This window comes from Lithobates pipiens, unplaced genomic scaffold (assembly GCF_037356315.1).
Source record: "Lithobates pipiens isolate NorthernLeopardFrog02 unplaced genomic scaffold, aLitPip1_a1.2 Scaffold_22, whole genome shotgun sequence".
Lineage (NCBI taxonomy): Eukaryota > Metazoa > Chordata > Amphibia > Anura > Ranidae > Lithobates > Lithobates pipiens.
In genome coordinates, this window is record NW_027507784.1 from 103303878 (window position 1) to 103323204 (window position 19327).

General features: G+C 46.1%; 1 protein-coding gene across 1 annotated transcript in view; it reads right to left on the bottom strand.

Moving 5' to 3' along the window:
• LOC143925685 (dynein axonemal heavy chain 11-like) overlaps positions 1 to 19327 on the bottom strand; it is a 701866-nt gene that overhangs the window by 520081 nt on the left and 162458 nt on the right. Inside the window, exons 23-26 of the mRNA XM_077450147.1 lie at positions 19140 to 19256; positions 16913 to 17051; positions 14512 to 14604; positions 11005 to 11199 (exon numbers count right to left, since the gene is read on the bottom strand). Coding sequence (XP_077306273.1) covers positions 11005 to 11199; positions 14512 to 14604; positions 16913 to 17051; positions 19140 to 19256 — 544 coding nt within the window. The remainder of the gene's footprint in view (positions 1 to 11004; positions 11200 to 14511; positions 14605 to 16912; positions 17052 to 19139; positions 19257 to 19327) is intronic.

Here is a 19327-nt window from a genome sequence, read left to right on the forward strand (position 1 = left end):
GACCCGACAGATAATGTCCCGGGGTTGCGATGAGGAGCCTTTAGGACGGAGGGCTCGGTGGGCCCTGTCCATTTCGATAGGTTTGTCTGCAGGCTCTCCCAGCATTCCATTAAACAACTCCTGTAGCGTAGACTGAAGGTCTTCAGAACCTTCCGATTCTGGGAGGCCACGGACGCGGATGTTGTTTCTGCGCCCCCTATTGTCCAAGTCCTCCACTTGGCGCTGTAGGTCCCGGAGCAGAAGGCGGTGGTCAGATCCCTGCATTTGGGTCTGGTGGACTGTCAGCTTCGTGTCTTGTAGTTCTTCTTCTACCATTTCCACCCGGTCTGTTAAGTGCTTGAGGCCGGCATGTAAAGATTGGATTTCCGCTCGGCATGTGGCTTGCACGTCAGCAATAAGTTGCTTGAAATCACCTTTAGTCGGGATCGCTTGTAAATAGGCTTGCCAGTGAGAGTCCATTCCTACGTTCTAACCCCGGGTCGCAGGGGCAGGGGGAGGAGGCACCTGGGGGACCCCAGCATGGGGACCCCGGTGCTGGAGGTGGGGTGGAGAGGGTCGGGGGTCCCACGGCACAGACAAGGCCTCCCCGCGAGGAGATAGCACCGACGGCTCGGGGGGTCTCTTCCTCTAGTTAAAGGGGGAGCCTGTGCCACCCGTGCGTAGGAGGGGGGTGGAAGCGCGCACCCCCTTGACTCGCTGTGGTCTCTGGGGTGTTGGGGCCGTTGGACCTTAGGAGCAGTGGGGCCTGGCCCCTCAGAAAACTGCCCCCAGCCCCCTGTCGAAGCAGACGTCAGCGGGGGGTACTTGGGGTGTATCAGTTCCGCGAAGTCCTCCAATTCTGTAGACAAATCTGAGGGGGGGCTGCTCGCAGCAAGGGCCCCCGGGTTCGAGCAGGTGCGAAACAGCTGGGGGAAACCTGCAGTACACTGTGTGTACAGGAGCCCAGCTTCCGAATGGGTGGATGGAGGGCCGGGTGAGTGAGGGGAGGCATGCTGAGGGTCTACCCCCCGGTGGGGGTCGGCTGGAGTCAGAGAGCTGCTCCCGGGATAGGTGTCCCCTCCTGGGGAGCTGTGGGGGCCAGCGGGTGACGGCGCTGCAGCGCTCATGGTGTGTGGCTGCGGCGGCCGGCGTCATCTTGGGACTCCCCGGAGGTCATGGTGCGGCCTTGTCCCTTGGATGGGCGGATAAGGAGCCGGGGGAGCAGGGGGAGTCATGCAGAAGACTCACCCCCTGGAGCACATCAGCCGGTGTGAGGAGTCCGCGGGCGGTATCCCCGCTGCGCCGCGGGGAGCTTGCGGCGGAGAGCGGCGGTGGCTGAGAAGGCTGGTGTAGCGTGGCAGCGGCCGGCGCCATCTTGCTACTCCCGTCCAGGGAGTCTTCGAGCGGGATTAAGTAGCCCCGGAATGCCGCCGAGGAGCCCAGGGGCGGTTGTGATGACCCCCGGGTGGATGCAGAGCGGGTGGTCCACGATCGGCCCATAGGTGCTGATTGTGGCCCCCGTTTATGGCCTGGAGATCGCTGGGCTGGACAGGAGCTCTCAAGCTGAGCGTCCGTCCAGGTCGGCTTCCGGTCACGCCCCCCCCATGTATTTATTTTTAATGTAAGCATTGATAACACCTGTACTGACTTCGTAGCAGTCTCTTGTAGTCTCTGCACATCAGAACTCCGATGGGGAAAGGGAGAGGCAGCACAATATGTCAATCAGTTTTGCAACAGTGCTCATGTGCTAAGAAGGGACATGCTGATAGGAAGAGAGAGCAGACTGACAGAGAGACAAGCTTATCAGTGTTCTGCTTCCTATGTCATTACTAAACCTATACATGTTATCCCGACCATAAACTATGGAAAAAATTTAACGAGTTGGATGGAAAATTTGGCTGCACCCAATCAGGTGCAGTTACTGTGCAAGAATTCTGACAGCTGGCTGCAGTGGCTGTCGGAACACAATAGGCATAATGGGAGATTCCTCCATGCATGCTGTATAGTGGGGATGGAGGAATCTGTTAGATTTCTTTCGTTCAGTCTGCAGACTGAATGTAAAAAATATAACAGTGTATGGCCAACTTTGATTAACTGCAATAGAAAATAAATCAGGTCTCTTGCCGTGTTATATTGTAAATCTTGAAATTCGATGGACAGGGATTTTATTGTATTTACATGCCATAATACCATACTTTACTTGGTGTTCATTGAAGGGCACAGGAATTCAGCTGTTAGTTTGTTCCATTGTTTCGCAACCTTTCTTCAATCACAGTGCCCTTTAAAAGCACTTTTAGTCTCAAGGCACTGCAGGCTAAGGGCTTGTGCACACAAGTTTTGGCACAATAAAACAACTCAGCTAAGGCATATTTCTATCACCCCCTAACTGTTCCCCCTTTAGCTTTTTTCTGGCAGATCCATACAGTACACAGACCTGGTTGTGGGGGACCAGACAGTGGGGGGTGTACAATACACTTCCAGTGGCTGCAGCCACTGGAATTGTATGTGTATCTGACAGGATGACTGCTGGCTGTCAGATGGAATCAATCCAGCGGCTATGCAGCACACTCTGGACCAGAATGGTAGGTGAGAGACATGCATCCGCTCTCCTCTCCTTCTTCTTTCTGATCCAAAAGTTATTTACAATGAATAATTAAAAACTATACCCAAGCAACAGCCAGGGTTGTACACATGATGTGGCTGCAGTAAGAATTATACCTACTGTTGCGTTTGGCAGGCACTACCATCTGCCAAATGCAACCTGTTCAGGTAAACAGGGCTGCAACCATGTGCAGTGCACAGTGGTGCAGCTTTTAGCAGGTTAAAACAGACAGTGAGGAGGTGATATATCACCTCCTTGCAGCCTGTCAAATGCCTCTGAAAAGTGGTCTGAGTATGAATCACTTTTCAGATGAGGGGGCAGTCCTCGATGCTTTTGTGAAAGAGCCCTAGAAAAGCAGTTCTAATTCTACAGGATTAGCAGTCAGAATTCAATTTACATTCACACACACTCACACTTACAGTACCAACACAAACATACATAAACTCACACACACATACATAAATAAACTCACATACACAAACACGCATACATAAGCAAACATACAAACACACATACATACACATGTATATACAGTACTGTGCAAAAGTTTAAGGCAGGTGTGAAGAAATGCTGTAAAGTAAGAATGCTTTCAAAAATATGTATTTTAATTGTTTGTTTTTTATCAATTTACAAAATGTAATATGAGCGAACAGAAGAAAAATATAAATCAAATCAATATTTGGTGTGGCTTCAAACCAGCATCGATTCTTACATTAGCACATTTTGTACATATTTACAAGTCAGTGATTTTTTTAGGTTGTGTTAGGTATATGATTAACCAAGTATACCAAGCAGGTGCTAATGAAGATCAATTTCGTATATAGTTAGAAACACAGTAATTTACTGAAACAGAAACAGCTATGTAGAAAGCTTTAAACTGGGCGAGGAACAGCCAAACTCTGACTTCTACTAAGGTTAGGTTGTGGAAGATGGTTTCATGTCACAGGTCATACACCATGGCAAGACTGAGAGCAGCAACAAGAAAAAAGGTAGTTATACTGCAACTGCACATTCTCTCCTAGGCAAAGATTTCAAAGCAGACTGGGGTTTCAAGATGTGCTGTTCAAGCTCTTTTGAAGAACACAAAAAACAAACAACTTTGAGGACCGTAGTTGCAGTGGTCGGCCAAGGAAACGAAATGCAGCAGATGAAAGACACACCATGCTTATTTCCCTTTGACATTGAAAGATGTCCAGCAGTGCCATCAGCACAGAACTGGTGGAAAAAATCGGGACCCATGTACACCCATCTACTGTCTGGAGAATTCTGGCCAGAAGTGGTCTTCAGGGAAGAATTGCGGCCAAAAAACTATATCTCTGATCTGGAAACGCATCTAAGCTAAGCATCTCAACAATGCAGAAAAACAGGAACTGGGGTTCAGAAAAATGGCAGCAGGTGCTCTGGACTGATGAGTCAAAATTTTAAATAATTGGCTGTGGCAGGAGGCAATTTGTTCACCGAAAGGTTGGAGAGCAGTACAATAATGAGTGTCTGCAGACAACCGTGAAGCATAGTGGAGGTTCCTTGCAAGTTTGGGGCTGCATTTCTACATTGGATTTGGAGATTTGGTCAGGATCAATGGTGTCCTCAATGCTGAGAAATATAGACAAATACTTTTACATCATGCCATACCATCAGAGAGGTGTGTGATTGGCCCCAAATTTATTCTGCATCAGGAAAATTACCTCGAACATACAACCAATGTCATGAAAAATGATTTTCAGAGTAAAGAACAAGGAGTCCTGGAAGAAATGGTTGGCCCCCACAGAGCCCTGATCCCATCATTGAGTCTGTCTGGGATTACATGAAGAGACAGAAGGTTTTGAGGCAGCCAACTTCCACAGAAGATCTGTGGTTAGTTCTCCAAGATGCTTTGAACAACCTACCTGCTGAGTTCCTTCAAAAACTGTGTGCAAGCATACCTAGAAGAATTGATGCTATTTTTAAGGCAAAGGGTGTTCATGTCATACATTGATTAGATTTGGATTTCTCTTCTGTTCATTTACTTTCCATTTTGTTAATTGATCAGAATAAACTATTAACACTTCTATTTCTCAAAGCATTCTTCATTTACAGCATTTTTCAGGCCTGCCTAAAACATTTGCACAGTAGTGTACATACACACACATATAGTCTTAAAACAAATGCAGATTGTACCTGCACCTGAACTGTCAGGCGAACTGTTTGTTAAGCAGAGCACTGTAGGAGCAGGGCCGGTGCTACCACTAGGCGGACTAGGCAACCGCCTAGGGCGCACTGCTGCCTAGGGCGCAGCCAGGACCGCTGGTTTCCCTACTTTGCTCCAGGAGCTTGTCAGTGCCTCGTTCTCCATAGTCCAGCATGCAGAGGGCGCGCACAATGACAGCACACTAGCACAGCTGGCCACGTCAGCTCCACTCACACAAACAGAGAGCAGCATTGCTGAGCTAGGATTCCATGCAACGTGACGGCCTCTTGAGAAGCTGACACTAACAGCAAACACAGTGAGTGAAGTTCTTGCACATGTCACACTGACCCCCCACCACCACCCGTCACATAAACCCCCCCCCACCACCACCTGTCACACTGGCCCCCCCACCACCACCTGTCACATGGCTCCCCCACCACCATCTGTCACGTGAACCCCCCCACCACCACCTGTCACACTGGTCCCCCACCACCACCTGTCACACTGGACCCCCACCACCACCTGTCGCACGGCCCCCCACCACCACCTGTCACACTTGCCCCTCCTCCACCACCTGTCACACTGGCCCCCCCACCGCCACCTGTCACACTGGCCCCCCACCATCACCTGTCTCATGGCCCCCCACCACCACCTGTCACACTGGCCCCCCACCACCACTTGTCACATGGCCCCCCCACCACCACTTGTCACACTGGCCCCCCACCACCACCTGTCACACTGGCCCCCCACCACCACCTGTCACATGAACCCCCCACCACCACCTGTCACATGAACCCCCACCACCTGTCACATGAACCCCCCACCACCACCTGTCACACTGGACCCCCACCACCAACGCCACCTGTCACATAAACCCCCCCACCACCACCTGTCACATGAACCCCCCACCACTACCTGTCACATGGCTCCCCCACCACCACCTGTCACGTGAACCCCCCACCACCACCTGTCACACTGGCCCCCCACCACCACCTGTCACACTGGCCCCCCACCACCACCTGTCGCACGTTCCCCCCACGCCACCTGTCACACTTGCCCCTCCCCCACCACCTGTCACACTGGCCCCCCACCGCCACCTGTCACACTGGCCCCCCACCACCTGTCACACTGGCCCCCCCACCGCCACCTGTCACATGGCCCCCCACCACCACCTGTCACATGGCCCCCCCACCACCACCTGTCACATTGGCCCCCCACCACCATCTGTCACATTGCCCCCCCACCACCACCTGTCACACTGGCCCCCCACCACCCCCTGTCACATGCCCTCCACCTGTCACCTCCCACCTGTCACACTCTCCCCCATCTATCACACTTGGATTTGGATGTCTCTTTGCTAGACAGGGCTGTCTCTTTGCTGGATTTGGGTGTCTCTTTGGATTGGGCTGTCTTTTTTTTATATGGGGATGTCTCTTTGCTGGATTTTGATTTCTCTTTGGATAGGGCTGTCTCTTTGCTGGATTTGACCGTCTTTGTTATATGGGGATGTGTCTTTGCTGGTTTTGGCTGTCTCTTTGGAATGTACTGTCTATTTGCTGGATTTAGCTGTCTCTGTTTTAATATTTTCTACTGTTTTTAAAATGGTAGTTTTAATTTTTGTGGGGGGGGGGGGGGGGGCAAGTAGCTGGTCTTGCCTAGGGTGCAAAATAGTCCAGCACCGGCCCTGTGTAGGAGGAGCTGGAGCAGGTCAGGACTCAGAAAGACACTTTCCCCATCCACTGCTCTGCACTTTTCCCCTGATCAAGCTTCCATTGTGCTGTGCTGTATCTATACAGGGCTGAGACTGGCAGAGCTCCAAATTGTACATCAGTACAGTGGGACAGCGGGAGTTCGATCCACACCCTTTATTATCTCGGATGCCACAACATCTTTTAAGACTTGTTGAAAAAGACTGGTTTATGCTGCCATGTAAAGAAGGATTGGACACTGGCAAATGAAAAATTGTAGGCGAGCCCAAGATAACCCCTTCTCAACCCACCAAGCCTCACTTTGTAGCAAGCAGTACCAAGAGCATGAATATTAACATGGAGGGGGAGGATCTACGTCTCACCAGGGGCGGCCTGTCCATTGTGGGCACACGGGCGCCACCCCCCTATCCATGACCCACTGCCCTCCCTAGCCACATGTCCAGCCCCTTTTAGGACATGGATGCATGAATTACAATGGCAGGTTTTTTTAAGCACCTGATTAGAGCCAGAGGCTCTAATAGGCTTCAAAATAGGGTGGGATCGGGACGCAGAATAAACTATTAACACTTCTATTTCTCAAAGCATTCTTCATTTACAGCATTTTTCAGGCCTGCCTAAAACATTTGCACAGTAGTGTACATACACACACATATAGTCTTAAAACAAATGCAGATTGTACCTGCACCTGAACTGTCAGGCGAACTGTTTGTTAAGCAGAGCACTGTAGGAGCAGGGCCGGTGCTACCACTAGGCGGACTAGGCAACCGCCTAGGGCGCACTGCTGCCTAGGGCGCAGCCAGGACTGCTGGTTTCCCTACTTTGCTCCAGGAGCTTGTCAGTGCCTCGTTCTCCATAGTCCAGCATGCAGAGGGCGCGCACAATGACAGCACACTAGCACAGCTGGCCACGTCAGCTCCACTCACACAAACAGAGAGCAGCATTGCTGAGCTAGGATTCCATGCAACGTGACGGCCTCTTGAGAAGCTGACACTAACAGCAAACACAGTGAGTGAAGTTCTTGCACATGTCACACTGACCCCCCACCACCACCCGTCACATAAACCCCCCCCCCACCACCACCTGTCACACTGGCCCCCCCACCACCACCTGTCACATGGCTCCCCCACCACCATCTGTCACGTGAACCCCCCCACCACCACCTGTCACACTGGTCCCCCACCACCACCTGTCACACTGGACCCCCACCACCACCTGTCGCACGGCCCCCCCACCACCACCTGTCACACTTGCCCCTCCTCCACCACCTGTCACACTGGCCCCCCCACCGCCACCTGTCACACTGGCCCCCCACCATCACCTGTCACATGGCCCCCCACCACCACCTGTCACACTGGCCCCCCACCACCACTTGTCACATGGCCCCCCCACCACCACTTGTCACACTGGCCCCCCACCACCACCTGTCACACTGGCCCCCCACCACCACCTGTCACATGAACCCCCCACCACCACCTGTCACATGAACCCCCACCACCTGTCACATGAACCCCCCACCACCACCTGTCACACTGGACCCCCACCACCAACGCCACCTGTCACACTGGCCCCCCCACCACCACCTGTCACATGAACCCCCCACCACTACCTGTCACATGGCTCCCCCACCACCACCTGTCACGTGAACCCCCCACCACCACCTGTCACACTGGCCCCCCACCACCACCTGTCACACTGGCCCCCCACCACCACCTGTCGCACGTTCCCCCCACGCCACCTGTCACACTTGCCCCTCCCCCACCACCTGTCACACTGGCCCCCCACCGCCACCTGTCACACTGGCCCCCCACCACCTGTCACACTGGCCCCCCCACCGCCACCTGTCACATGGCCCCCCACCACCACCTGTCACATGGCCCCCCCACCACCACCTGTCACATTGGCCCCCCACCACCATCTGTCACATTGCCCCCCCACCACCACCTGTCACACTGGCCCCCCACCACCCCCTGTCACATGCCCTCCACCTGTCACCTCCCACCTGTCACACTCTCCCCCACCTATCACACTTGGATTTGGATGTCTCTTTGCTAGACAGGGCTGTCTCTTTGCTGGATTTGGGTGTCTCTTTGGATTGGGCTGTCTTTTTTTTATATGGGGATGTCTCTTTGCTGGATTTTGATTTCTCTTTGGATAGGGCTGTCTCTTTGCTGGATTTGACCGTCTTTGTTATATGGGGATGTGTCTTTGCTGGTTTTGGCTGTCTCTTTGGAATGTACTGTCTATTTGCTGGATTTAGCTGTCTCTGTTTTAATATTTTCTACTGTTTTTAAAATGGTAGTTTTAATTTTTGTGGGGGGGGGGGCAAGTAGCTGGTCTTGCCTAGGGTGCAAAATAGTCCAGCACCGGCCCTGTGTAGGAGGAGCTGGAGCAGGTCAGGACTCAGAAAGACACTTTCCCCATCCACTGCTCTGCACTTTTCCCCTGATCAAGCTTCCATTGTGCTGTGCTGTATCTATACAGGGCTGAGACTGGCAGAGCTCCAAATTGTACATCAGTACAGTGGGACAGCGGGAGTTCGATCCACACCCTTTATTATCTCGGATGCCACAACATCTTTTAAGACTTGTTGAAAAAGACTGGTTTATGCTGCCATGTAAAGAAGGATTGGACACTGGCAAATGAAAAATTGTAGGCGAGCCCAAGATAACCCCTTCTCAACCCACCAAGCCTCACTTTGTAGCAAGCAGTACCAAGAGCATGAATATTAACATGGAGGGGGAGGATCTACGTCTCACCAGGGGCGGCCTGTCCATTGTGGGCACACGGGCGCCACCCCCCTATCCATGACCCACTGCCCTCCCTAGCCACATGTCCAGCCCCTTTTAGGACATGGATGCATGAATTACAATGGCAGGTTTTTTTAAGCACCTGATTAGAGCCAGAGGCTCTAATAGGCTTCAAAATAGGGTGGGATCGGGACGCAGAGCATTGTGTCTGGAGCCCACCCAGTTATGTTACAACAGCGAATGCATATTCGCTGTCGCAACACTGATCCTCCTCCCAGCCAATCGGGAAGCGGGTCTGATACCCATCAACCCATTGGCTGAAAGGACAGGCGATCCTACTGGATGCCTAGGAGAAGGGGAGGAGGTGCACGGTGGAAGTGAGGAGCAAAAGAGCCGCTGCCTGATGCCTGGATGCAAGATCCCTGCCGATGCCTGATCCCCGCCGCTGCTTGGTGCCCCGATCCCCGCCACTCTTCGGATGCCTGATCCCCGCTGCTCCTTGGATGCCTGCTGATGCTCGATCTCCGCCAATGCCCACTGCCTAGATGGCGTAAATGCCGGTGGACCGACGGGCAGACAGCGGGGGGGGGTTTGGTTGTTTGCCGCCCTCCCAAACAAAAAAAACACCAGCTGCCACATTTAGCTGCAGCATTGTTAGCCTGCCATGTGTGCTCCATCAGTTGGAAATTAGGCTGTCTATCTGGTGGATTTGTTAGCCAGCCCAGAAGCCAAATGAAAGAGGACAATGCAGCTAATAATTGTAAGGCTGGGGCATAGCACTTTAAACCTGCAAAAGGAAGTGTTGTTGCAGGTAGGATCTCCAAAAAAGATTTGCAGTATATTTGTAGAAAATAATTTCCTTAGGAAAATATACAAATTGAGATATGATGTTAAATATACTGAAGGATAGATATTAAATCTTATAAGGAGCAGGTAGAAGGGGCACTAAGGCCCAATTCACACCTATGCATTTTTAGTGCTTTTTGTATTTTGCAGATTTGCACTACAGAATGTGTTCCATAGGAAACCATGTTAAATGGACTGTAGTGCAAATCTGCAAAATGCAAAAAGCACTAAAACTGCATAGGTGTGAATCAGGCTTTAGAGTGCAATCTGATGCATATAGCAATCGGGTACACAACAATCTATATGCATGGTAAAAGTTGAGCAGAAAGCCATAAAAATTGTAATGACATAACATCCTTTCTTTTGTTTTTCTGTTCCTAATGACCAAGTAAAAATTTTCATGGGCACATAACCGTAAAAGATTGTGCTGCTGTCAACTCCTTACCCAAAACACAGAAGTTTTCCAATATTTCCTTTCAGGTATTGTTACAACACACTGTAGTCTCGTTAATTAGCATTGTATACCTAACATACATCACAGCTTGAAAATTAAAACCCTTTATTCTTTTTTTCTTCGCTACCCTCTTATGTGTTGCAGATGAAAATTAATACGTGAAGCAGAAAGCCACCCCAAAGTTAAATTGCTATAACAAAAGTGTTATAAAATAACAATGTATGTCATGATTCTAATTAGCCATTATTTATACCCTCAGCCACCTTTCAATTGGAGTCCTGGAATCAAAGGGTGTTCCCCCGAACAATGTATTATATTAACATTTAATCTTCCTGGAAAAAAGAAGGGAGAGACAGGGCTGTGAAGACTTTGTTTATTGCCATGGCTATTAAAGGCATTAGCCAGATGCTGAATAGCATGAACATCAAACAACAGTGATCATTACAGCCTTCAATCACCCGATTTGTACAATACACTAAGCAGAAAGCCATTATTTCCACCTTCAGAATAAAGTTTTCTTCAGGCTGAAGGCACAGCTCTGCAATGGACTGGCGCACCATCTGTTCCAACTTCACGTCTCTCTTCCTGGGCACTTCCACAAGGGGGAACAAGTCGTTGATAAGACCCAGGAAGATTGCAACATCATTGGTTACTATCTTGGGAAGATTAAAGTCTCTCAGGGCTCTCATCAAAACCTTAGAAGGAGGAACAACACACCATAATTAGACTCAATCATAACACACCATAACATAAGGCATAAAATGAACAAACGTTATGAAAGCATTGTCACTCGGACAATTAGGACACATATGGCTGGTTAGTCTCAATCTGTTTCTTGTGCACAGTAGATCACCTTACAGCTATTTTATTTTAAGAACAGCAATATCTTAGCAAATTTAAGACATCGTTATAATCTAACAGTATATGCTGTTATAATAAATATGCAGTAATAAAACAACTGGAAGCTGAAGTGTTGCTATGGGCAATTTGGAATTTTACCTTTTATACACTTGACATCCCTTAATCCCTATGCATCTCACCTCCCTTCAAAAAAGGTATTAGTTACATGTAGCCTGATGCTTTCTCCCATTGTGAAATTGTTTGTAGCAAGAATTAGAAGAAAATAAACGTACAATATTTTTGTAATCTGTCTGTAAAAAACACATCACTCTGACCTCACTATTAACCCTTAGTAAGAGTCTGAATGTTTTTTTTCCTCTAAAATAATGCTAATGTTCCTAAACTTTATTGTAATATCTGAATTTTCAAATTAATTATCTTTGGTGCTAAAAAATTAGCATTGTTTGTTTTTAGTGTTGAAACCAGGGGGTTTAATCACCAAGCACACCACAGGATGATATCCTATATTGAGCACAAGGTAATTACCGATTTGAAGGAGTTATCTGAGTGTTGGGACTTAAGCCTAGTAAACACTACCCATTTTTTTTTTGTTCAACCCAACAGAGCTGAATGAAAAAATACTGTCAGCTCAGGAGGAGTCGCTGTACTAACTCCTCCGCTGTACTATTGTGTTCTGACCCCCCCCCCCCCCGGACATTATAATCAGCGATCTCAGCCATTGGCTGAAAGTGCTGATGGGGAGCTGATCAGCAGACCTTTTTGTGGGCATGCCCCTTTGACAGAACGGCTGGCTTCTGTCGGACTGACTGCAGTACATATTGGCCAAATGTTGGCCGGTTTTTATGGAACCAGACAATGCCGGCCGACATTCGGCCTTATGTGTACTAGGCTTTAAAGTGATTGTAAAGGCTAAAGATTTTTTTCCTTAATGCATTCTCTGCATTAAGGTAAAAAAACTTTTAGGTAAATACTGACCAATCTCGTTCCAGCATTGTGCTTGAGAGCAGTGGGAGTCATTGGCTCTTGCTGCTGTTAATCAAATTCAGTAATGGTGGAGAGAGGGGTGGGGCTGTGCACAAAGCAGGTAAGTATAAAATGGTTTAAAATTATTTATGATTAATTTTAGGGGGTAAACTTATGCTTAGTTTTTAGGGTATTTTAAGGTTACAATTAAAGTGGAACTTCACTCAAAAAAGAGAAGTGCCACTGGTTCCCTCCCTCAGCCCGTATTAGTTAGAGTTTTTTTGGGGAGAGCAAGTACTGATTTTTGTTGGTTCCCCACACCACAACACACTGAGCTGCAGGTGCATTTCTCACTACTATAATGGGGCACTATTCAGAATATGTGTTGCTGTGCCTTACTGCAATGCATAAACGTGAGTGGGCCCTTGAGGGTTTATTTTCAGGGTTAAAGAGGATCTTCGGTCTCTAAAAAAAAAAATATATTGAAAGTCAGCAGCTACAAATACTGTAGATGTTGACTTTAAATAAAAGCACACTTTCCTGTCCAGGGATCCAACGCTGTCCTCACCCTGTCTTTGGGTCCCCAGCATCGGCATGTTTAGTGTGGCAAGCCGGCTGTAACTCTTTGCGGCTTCGTAAGGATTTTCCTGTGCATGTGCTACGCTTGGTGATTAGCCCCACAGCCTCTTTGGACCTGTGAGGTGTCCCAAGATGTAGCGGGCAGGGAGGGTGGGGGGTAAACCTTTGGTGGATTCACAAGGTGATTCTAGCAGCAGTGGGAGTGGGTACCTGCCAAAACTAGGTACCCGCTCCCCTCCCAAAAAATAAACCTCCAATAATGTTAGAGGAAGGAAGGATTCCTAAAAGGGTGAAGTTCTGCTTTAAAGTTAAGGAGAGATTAAAAGGTAAGTGTTAAGCGCCCAGATGACATGTTGGAGAAAAGGTAACTGTTAAAGGTAAATGTAGCTATTTGGTTACATTTTAGGGCTCAGGGGCAGAGAGGGTTGGGGTGTTAGGGTAACCTAATGGTCAGGTTAGGATTAGGGGTCTGAAGTATGCGGCACACCCACATCCCAGCAAAAGGTTCTCACCACTAAAATACAACTTGCCACTCTACATGATTTGTCTTTCAAACTGATGTATAAATAGAGGAATTCCTGTATATCAGAGTAATCAAATATGCATTCAAGAATTTTTTATAAAACTGTAAAAAGTGGAGGTGTTGCTCATATCAGTCAATTTAATCACTTTCCGGCATCCACTTGAAAAAGTAAAAATCAAAATGCTGACCTTTTCTAGGGTTCAATGTTAATGTTCAATGGCTCATATGTGTTTGGTGCCTTGGTAATTGTTTGCACTAACACATAAGCAAATAGTATGTAGGGCAAAACACTGCAATTTCCCATGACCCCCTTAGTATGTAGGGCCAATTCAGATGTTGCTGTTCCAGTTGAAACCATGGGGAGCTGGTACACAAGTACAGACTGATACCTAGGTTCAGTAAAACTGTGAAAAATAATTGACTTAAAGTGATTGTAACCAATAATTTTTTTAAATTTAAAATAAAAAACAAGGTTATACTTACCTGCTCTGTGGAATGGTATTTCACAGAACGGTCCCTTACCTTCTCTTCCAGAGTCGCCTGCCGCCTCTCTTGGCTCATTCTTCCAATAAGTGCCCCCATCAGCAAGCTGTGCACTGAGGGGGCACCTGTCCGGGTGCTCTTCTAAAGCTGGGCTGTGTGTGTCAATAAACACACACAGTACTGTTTTGCCACTCCCCCTGCTCCCTCCTCACAGGATTTGACTGTCAGCAACAGGAACTTGTGGCTCCAGCTGCTCTCAGAGTCTCTTGTGAGACCAAGAAGAGAGGAAAATGGAGCAGCTCTGGATTAGTGGATGATTCAGGTAAGTGTTTAGGGACGGGGGGGGGGGGGGGGACAAGTAGTGACGTGTTTTTTTACCTCAAGACATAGAATGCTTTAAGATAAAAAATGCTTAGATTTTAAATTCACTTTTATTATACAACAATGTTCTAGCAATAAGAATGAATCCTTCATTAATGAAAACACTAGAACATCAGACAACTAATGGCAAAAAAATGCTTTATTATTGGGCTCTATCTGGCCTTTACTCTGCCAAATACATATTTATCTTTTTTAAGACAAATACACACATACACACCTGGTCTTCAGGTCTGCTTCTGTCCTCTCGTTTTAGTGATCCAGCCACAACTAAAACTGATTTTATGGCCCTCAGCCCCCAGTCATAATGATCCTGCAAAATGGAGTTAATAAGATACTTATTATTGTGTATAGTAATAAAACAATGGTTCAGTGTTAAAGTAGACCAATGTCCTAGAAATAGAATGGGGTTTCCCATATCCATATCCACAAGGAGTGCGGAACTGCTATAAAACAGATTTACACAATAAACAAATATTGATTATGATTAGAGCTCTATGTCACCCAAATTACAACTCTTATGTTTGCCACTAAAATCATTATTAGAACTGAGAATAGTGGATTATAAAACCACATTATATACTTAATGTTGGAAGAAGGATATTAAGGGAATTAGATCTTTCACGAACTATGGTTTTAGTAACTCTAATGCCCCGTACATGCGGTCTGACTTCCCAGCGTAAAATGTGCGATCGGAGCTTGTTGACGGAAATTCCGACCGTGTGTAGGCTCCATCAGACAGTTTTCATCGGAATTTCCGTCGCACAAAAATTTGAGATCTGGATTTCAAATTTTCCGACAACAAAATCCGTTGCTGCAAATTCTGATCGTGTGTACACAATTCCGAAGTGCCACGCATGCTCGGAATCAAGCAGAAGAGCCGCACTGGCTATTGAACTTCAATTTTCTTGGCTCGTCATACGTGTTGTATGTCACCGTGTTCTTGACATTTGTAAATTCCGACAACTTTGTGTGACCGTGTATATGCAAGACAAGTTTGAGCCAACATCCATTGGAAAAAATCCATGGGTTTTGTTGTTGGAATGTCCGATCAATACTGATCGTGTGTACGGGGCATTATAAGTGTCATGTTAAATGAATAATCTAGTCCAGTGTGTCTTCATGCTGTTAGCTAGTAATCACGGCAGCAATCAGAGATTGGGCTACTCAGAGTTAGGTGGTTCAGGCACAGCACAGTGTAGTGCAGAGTGGTGCACTGCAGTGTGTTTAATGCTGTGCTGCAACACACATCTGTTAGCAAGGTGTGTTGGGGTGCCATTCACAATATAAATGATTGCATTGCTGCAACACAGTGTGAATTAAAGCCACGTTTCTTTCAGACATTTGACACCTGGACAGGAAATTGGAGTAAATCTCTCGAAAAGGAACCTAGCTAGCAATAAAGGATTGACAGAATATTCTAAACGTTCCACCCTATGTACAAAACCAACAAAGCAAAGATCTTCTCTACAATCTATTTATTCAATACACTGTTAGGAGACCACTGGCCTATACTGTTTAAAATCCAGTAATACACTGTCTCACGCATGCTCAGTTGCTTCTTTATTTTAAGGGATTGCTAAATTTGTGGAGGCCGATCTGCTGACAGCCTTAAAGCCCTCCTATCCTTTACAGCCAAGAAAGCTGCTTCTGTTTGATCTGCAACTGCCCTGATGCTGCACATGTGATCAGTTATGACACTATTTGATGGTTTGACAATTTGGTTGAGGACACAAGCAAATGTGACAGTTAGCGATCCCGGCATTCCATGAATGTAAGACCCCTTTCACACCAAGCCGCCTATGGCGTCAGCGGTAAAGCGGCAATATTTTTAGAGTCAACTTTACCGTCATCTTAGCGCCAATATTCGTCCGTCCATAGCGGGGTAGTTTTAACCCCTGCTAGCAGACGAAAAGGGGTTAAATCCGCCCGCAAAATGCCACCGGAGCGGCGTTATCACAGCATTGCCCCATGGGGAGTAATGGTGGAGGAGCGGTGAGTTAACTGCTCCTTTACCGCTCCAAAGAAGCTGCTAGCAGGACCTTTTCTGACGCCCTGCCAGTGCACTGCTCCGAAAGGAGCCGCTTTTTTCTGGCGCTACGCAGGCACTATTTTTAGAGCTGTAGCGCCTGACAAACGCCCGCAATGTGAAAGGAGTCTAACTTTTTTTTTAAACTGTTAAATTGATGGGCGTGGTTCTGCGTTATAGTTTACTGCTCTTCAGGGGTTCTGGGCTTCAGAAAAATGACGGTCTCCAGCAAGAAGAAACAGGAGCAATCCTGGAGACAATTTATAGCACACACTAAATTTGTTAGCATAATTATTAATGTGGAATGTATGTTCCTTGCTAAAGAACATTACTTTTTATCAGGCTGTTAATGGGTAAAGTTCCACTTTAAGCATATCAAGGAAACAATTTCAGTACTATCAAGAGCTGACTTTTCTCTAAAAGTAGTCCCAGATTATCAAAATCCCTACATTATCAAGGATTATACAGTAGGTAAACAGTTACAAAATCACATCATACAAAGTTTGTGTTCTAAATATGCAATGTTTGAAATACTTGTTTTGTGGTCAGTAAATACCCCCTTACCATCCATTTAATCATTCACTTAAATTACCTGTTTGGATAGGAGCTGACGACACAAAGTATACAGACTGATGAATTTCCTTGACAACATTCGTGCATCAACAAAGCCTTCTGCCACCAGCATTATTTCACATATCAACTCAAAATCTGGAATTACCATTGCACATGGTCTACAAAAAGCAGAAGTATGGAGAGACAAGTGTTAGGTACACTCCCTGGGGTGAAACGTAAAGTCAGTTACTTATAGAGTACAGGTTTTTATTCATATGCAATAGAAGGACTGCAAAGCATCATTCTTTAACCGCTTCAGCCCCGGAAGATTTTACCCCCTTCCTGACCGGAGCACTTTTTGCGATTCAGCACTGTGTTGCTTGAACTGACAAGTCGTCGTGCGACTTTGCACCCAAACAAAATTGACGGCCTTCTTTTCCCCACGAATAGAGCTTTCTTTTTGTGGTATTTGATCGCCTCTGCGGTTTTTATTTTTTGCGCTATATATATAATTTTCTACATATTTTTGGTAAAAAAATCGCAATAAGCGTATATTGATTGGTTTGCACAAAAGTTATAGCTTCTACAAAATAGGGGATAGTTTTATGGTACTTTTTTATTAGTAATGGCAGCGACCTGCAATTTTTATCATGACTGCAACATTATAGCGGACACAATTGACACTTTTGACACTATTTTGGGAACATTGTCATTTATATAAAAATGCACTGATTAATGTGTAAATTACACTGGCAGGGAAGGGGTTAAACACTAGGGGGCGATCAAGTGGTTACGTGTGTCCTAGGGAGTGATTCTAACTGTGGGGAGTGGGCTTTCACTCACATGACAGTGATTGCTGCTCTCGATGACAGGGAGCAGTGATCTCTGTCCTGTCACTAGGCAGAACGGGAAATGTCTTCTTCTGCGCCCGTTCTGCGGCTTTGTGACTTGATTGCTGGGAGACCAGCGGACATTGAGTCCGCGGGTCCCGCAGGCATGGTCACGCTGTACGTGGCGGTGCACGTGCTAGACACGCCAATTAAAGGGGACGTGCAGTGGTCAGCAAGTGGTTAAAGGGTAACTCCACTTTCGTGGGGAAAAAAAATTGCAAAACAATAAAAAATATATATAGCATATACAAGTTCTACACAAGCCATGTTATAATTTAATGTTATGAAAACTTGCCTTCCCTTTTCACTCTGCAGCTGCTGCAATTTTCTGTAAAATTAACTGCATTATGACAACCTGGAGGTGTTCTTTACACGATTGTTGTACAGCATGCCCCCCGTAAATATAATTTCCTGTTTGTTTAATTGACTCATTGATTTTCCTAAAAGTCTGCATTATGATACAAATTAGATGTTAACCTCCACTGCAATAGGAATTTCTCTTTTGCTGGGATACCCCCAAGGGTTAAATACTTCTAAAAGGACACAGACCCTGCAGATTTTTCCATTGAAACATTGAGAGTGCAACTGATTGGTGCAGCTCCACTGGGTGGAGGAAGATTCTTCATATTTTCACATTATTTACAGTTGACTTAATCAGTAGCTGAACATGTTTTCATATATATATATATATATATATATATATATATATATATATATGTATATATATATATATATATGTATATATATATATATATATATATATATATATGTGTGTGTGTGTGTGTGTGTGTGTGTATATATATATATATATATATATATATATGTATATATACGTATATATATATATATTTTTTTTTAATACATTTGGATTTTATGTATGTAATATTTTATAGTTATACTTTGTGATTTAAGTGCCTAAAAAATCCCAAATTAGGAAACCCCTCTTTCTCTACAGTTGATTGTAATGAACCAGTTCCTCCCATTCAGAATCAGTCTGCAAAGGACATTGTGAATCATACAAAAGAATCAGCTATTTTCTTTGAGCAACAAAAAGTAGGAATCTGCAAAATGTTTGTTAAAATCCCTGCGTGTACATTGATCACCCAGATGGGATTGCATTTTTCTCTCAACAATGCTCTTTAAATAAGTGACTTTTTATGTCTGTTATAAAATATGATTTCTAAAAAGTATTCCAATAAGAAGAGAAAGAAATTAGCCATAGCCTGAGTTTGAAAAGTTCAGGTATTCAAAGTTTCTGACTTGATTGTATCTCCTGCAGTATTGTCATCTGTGCTCTCTGTAGGTATCATAAATTAGAAATGGTTGCTCAATTTGGATTACAAAACCCAGATTCTCCTCTGATTTATTTGTACTTACCGGAAGAGAGCCTTCACATTTTCTGGAAGCTCGGCTCTCCCAGCATATCCGGGATTTAGAGTAATAAAAATGCCAACTGTGCTTTTAAGCTCAACTGTTTCTCCAAGAAAATGAAATCTAAGAAACAAAAAAAAAATAACAACATTTTTACACTATACTAATTGAAGGGTGAAATGTACACCATGAAC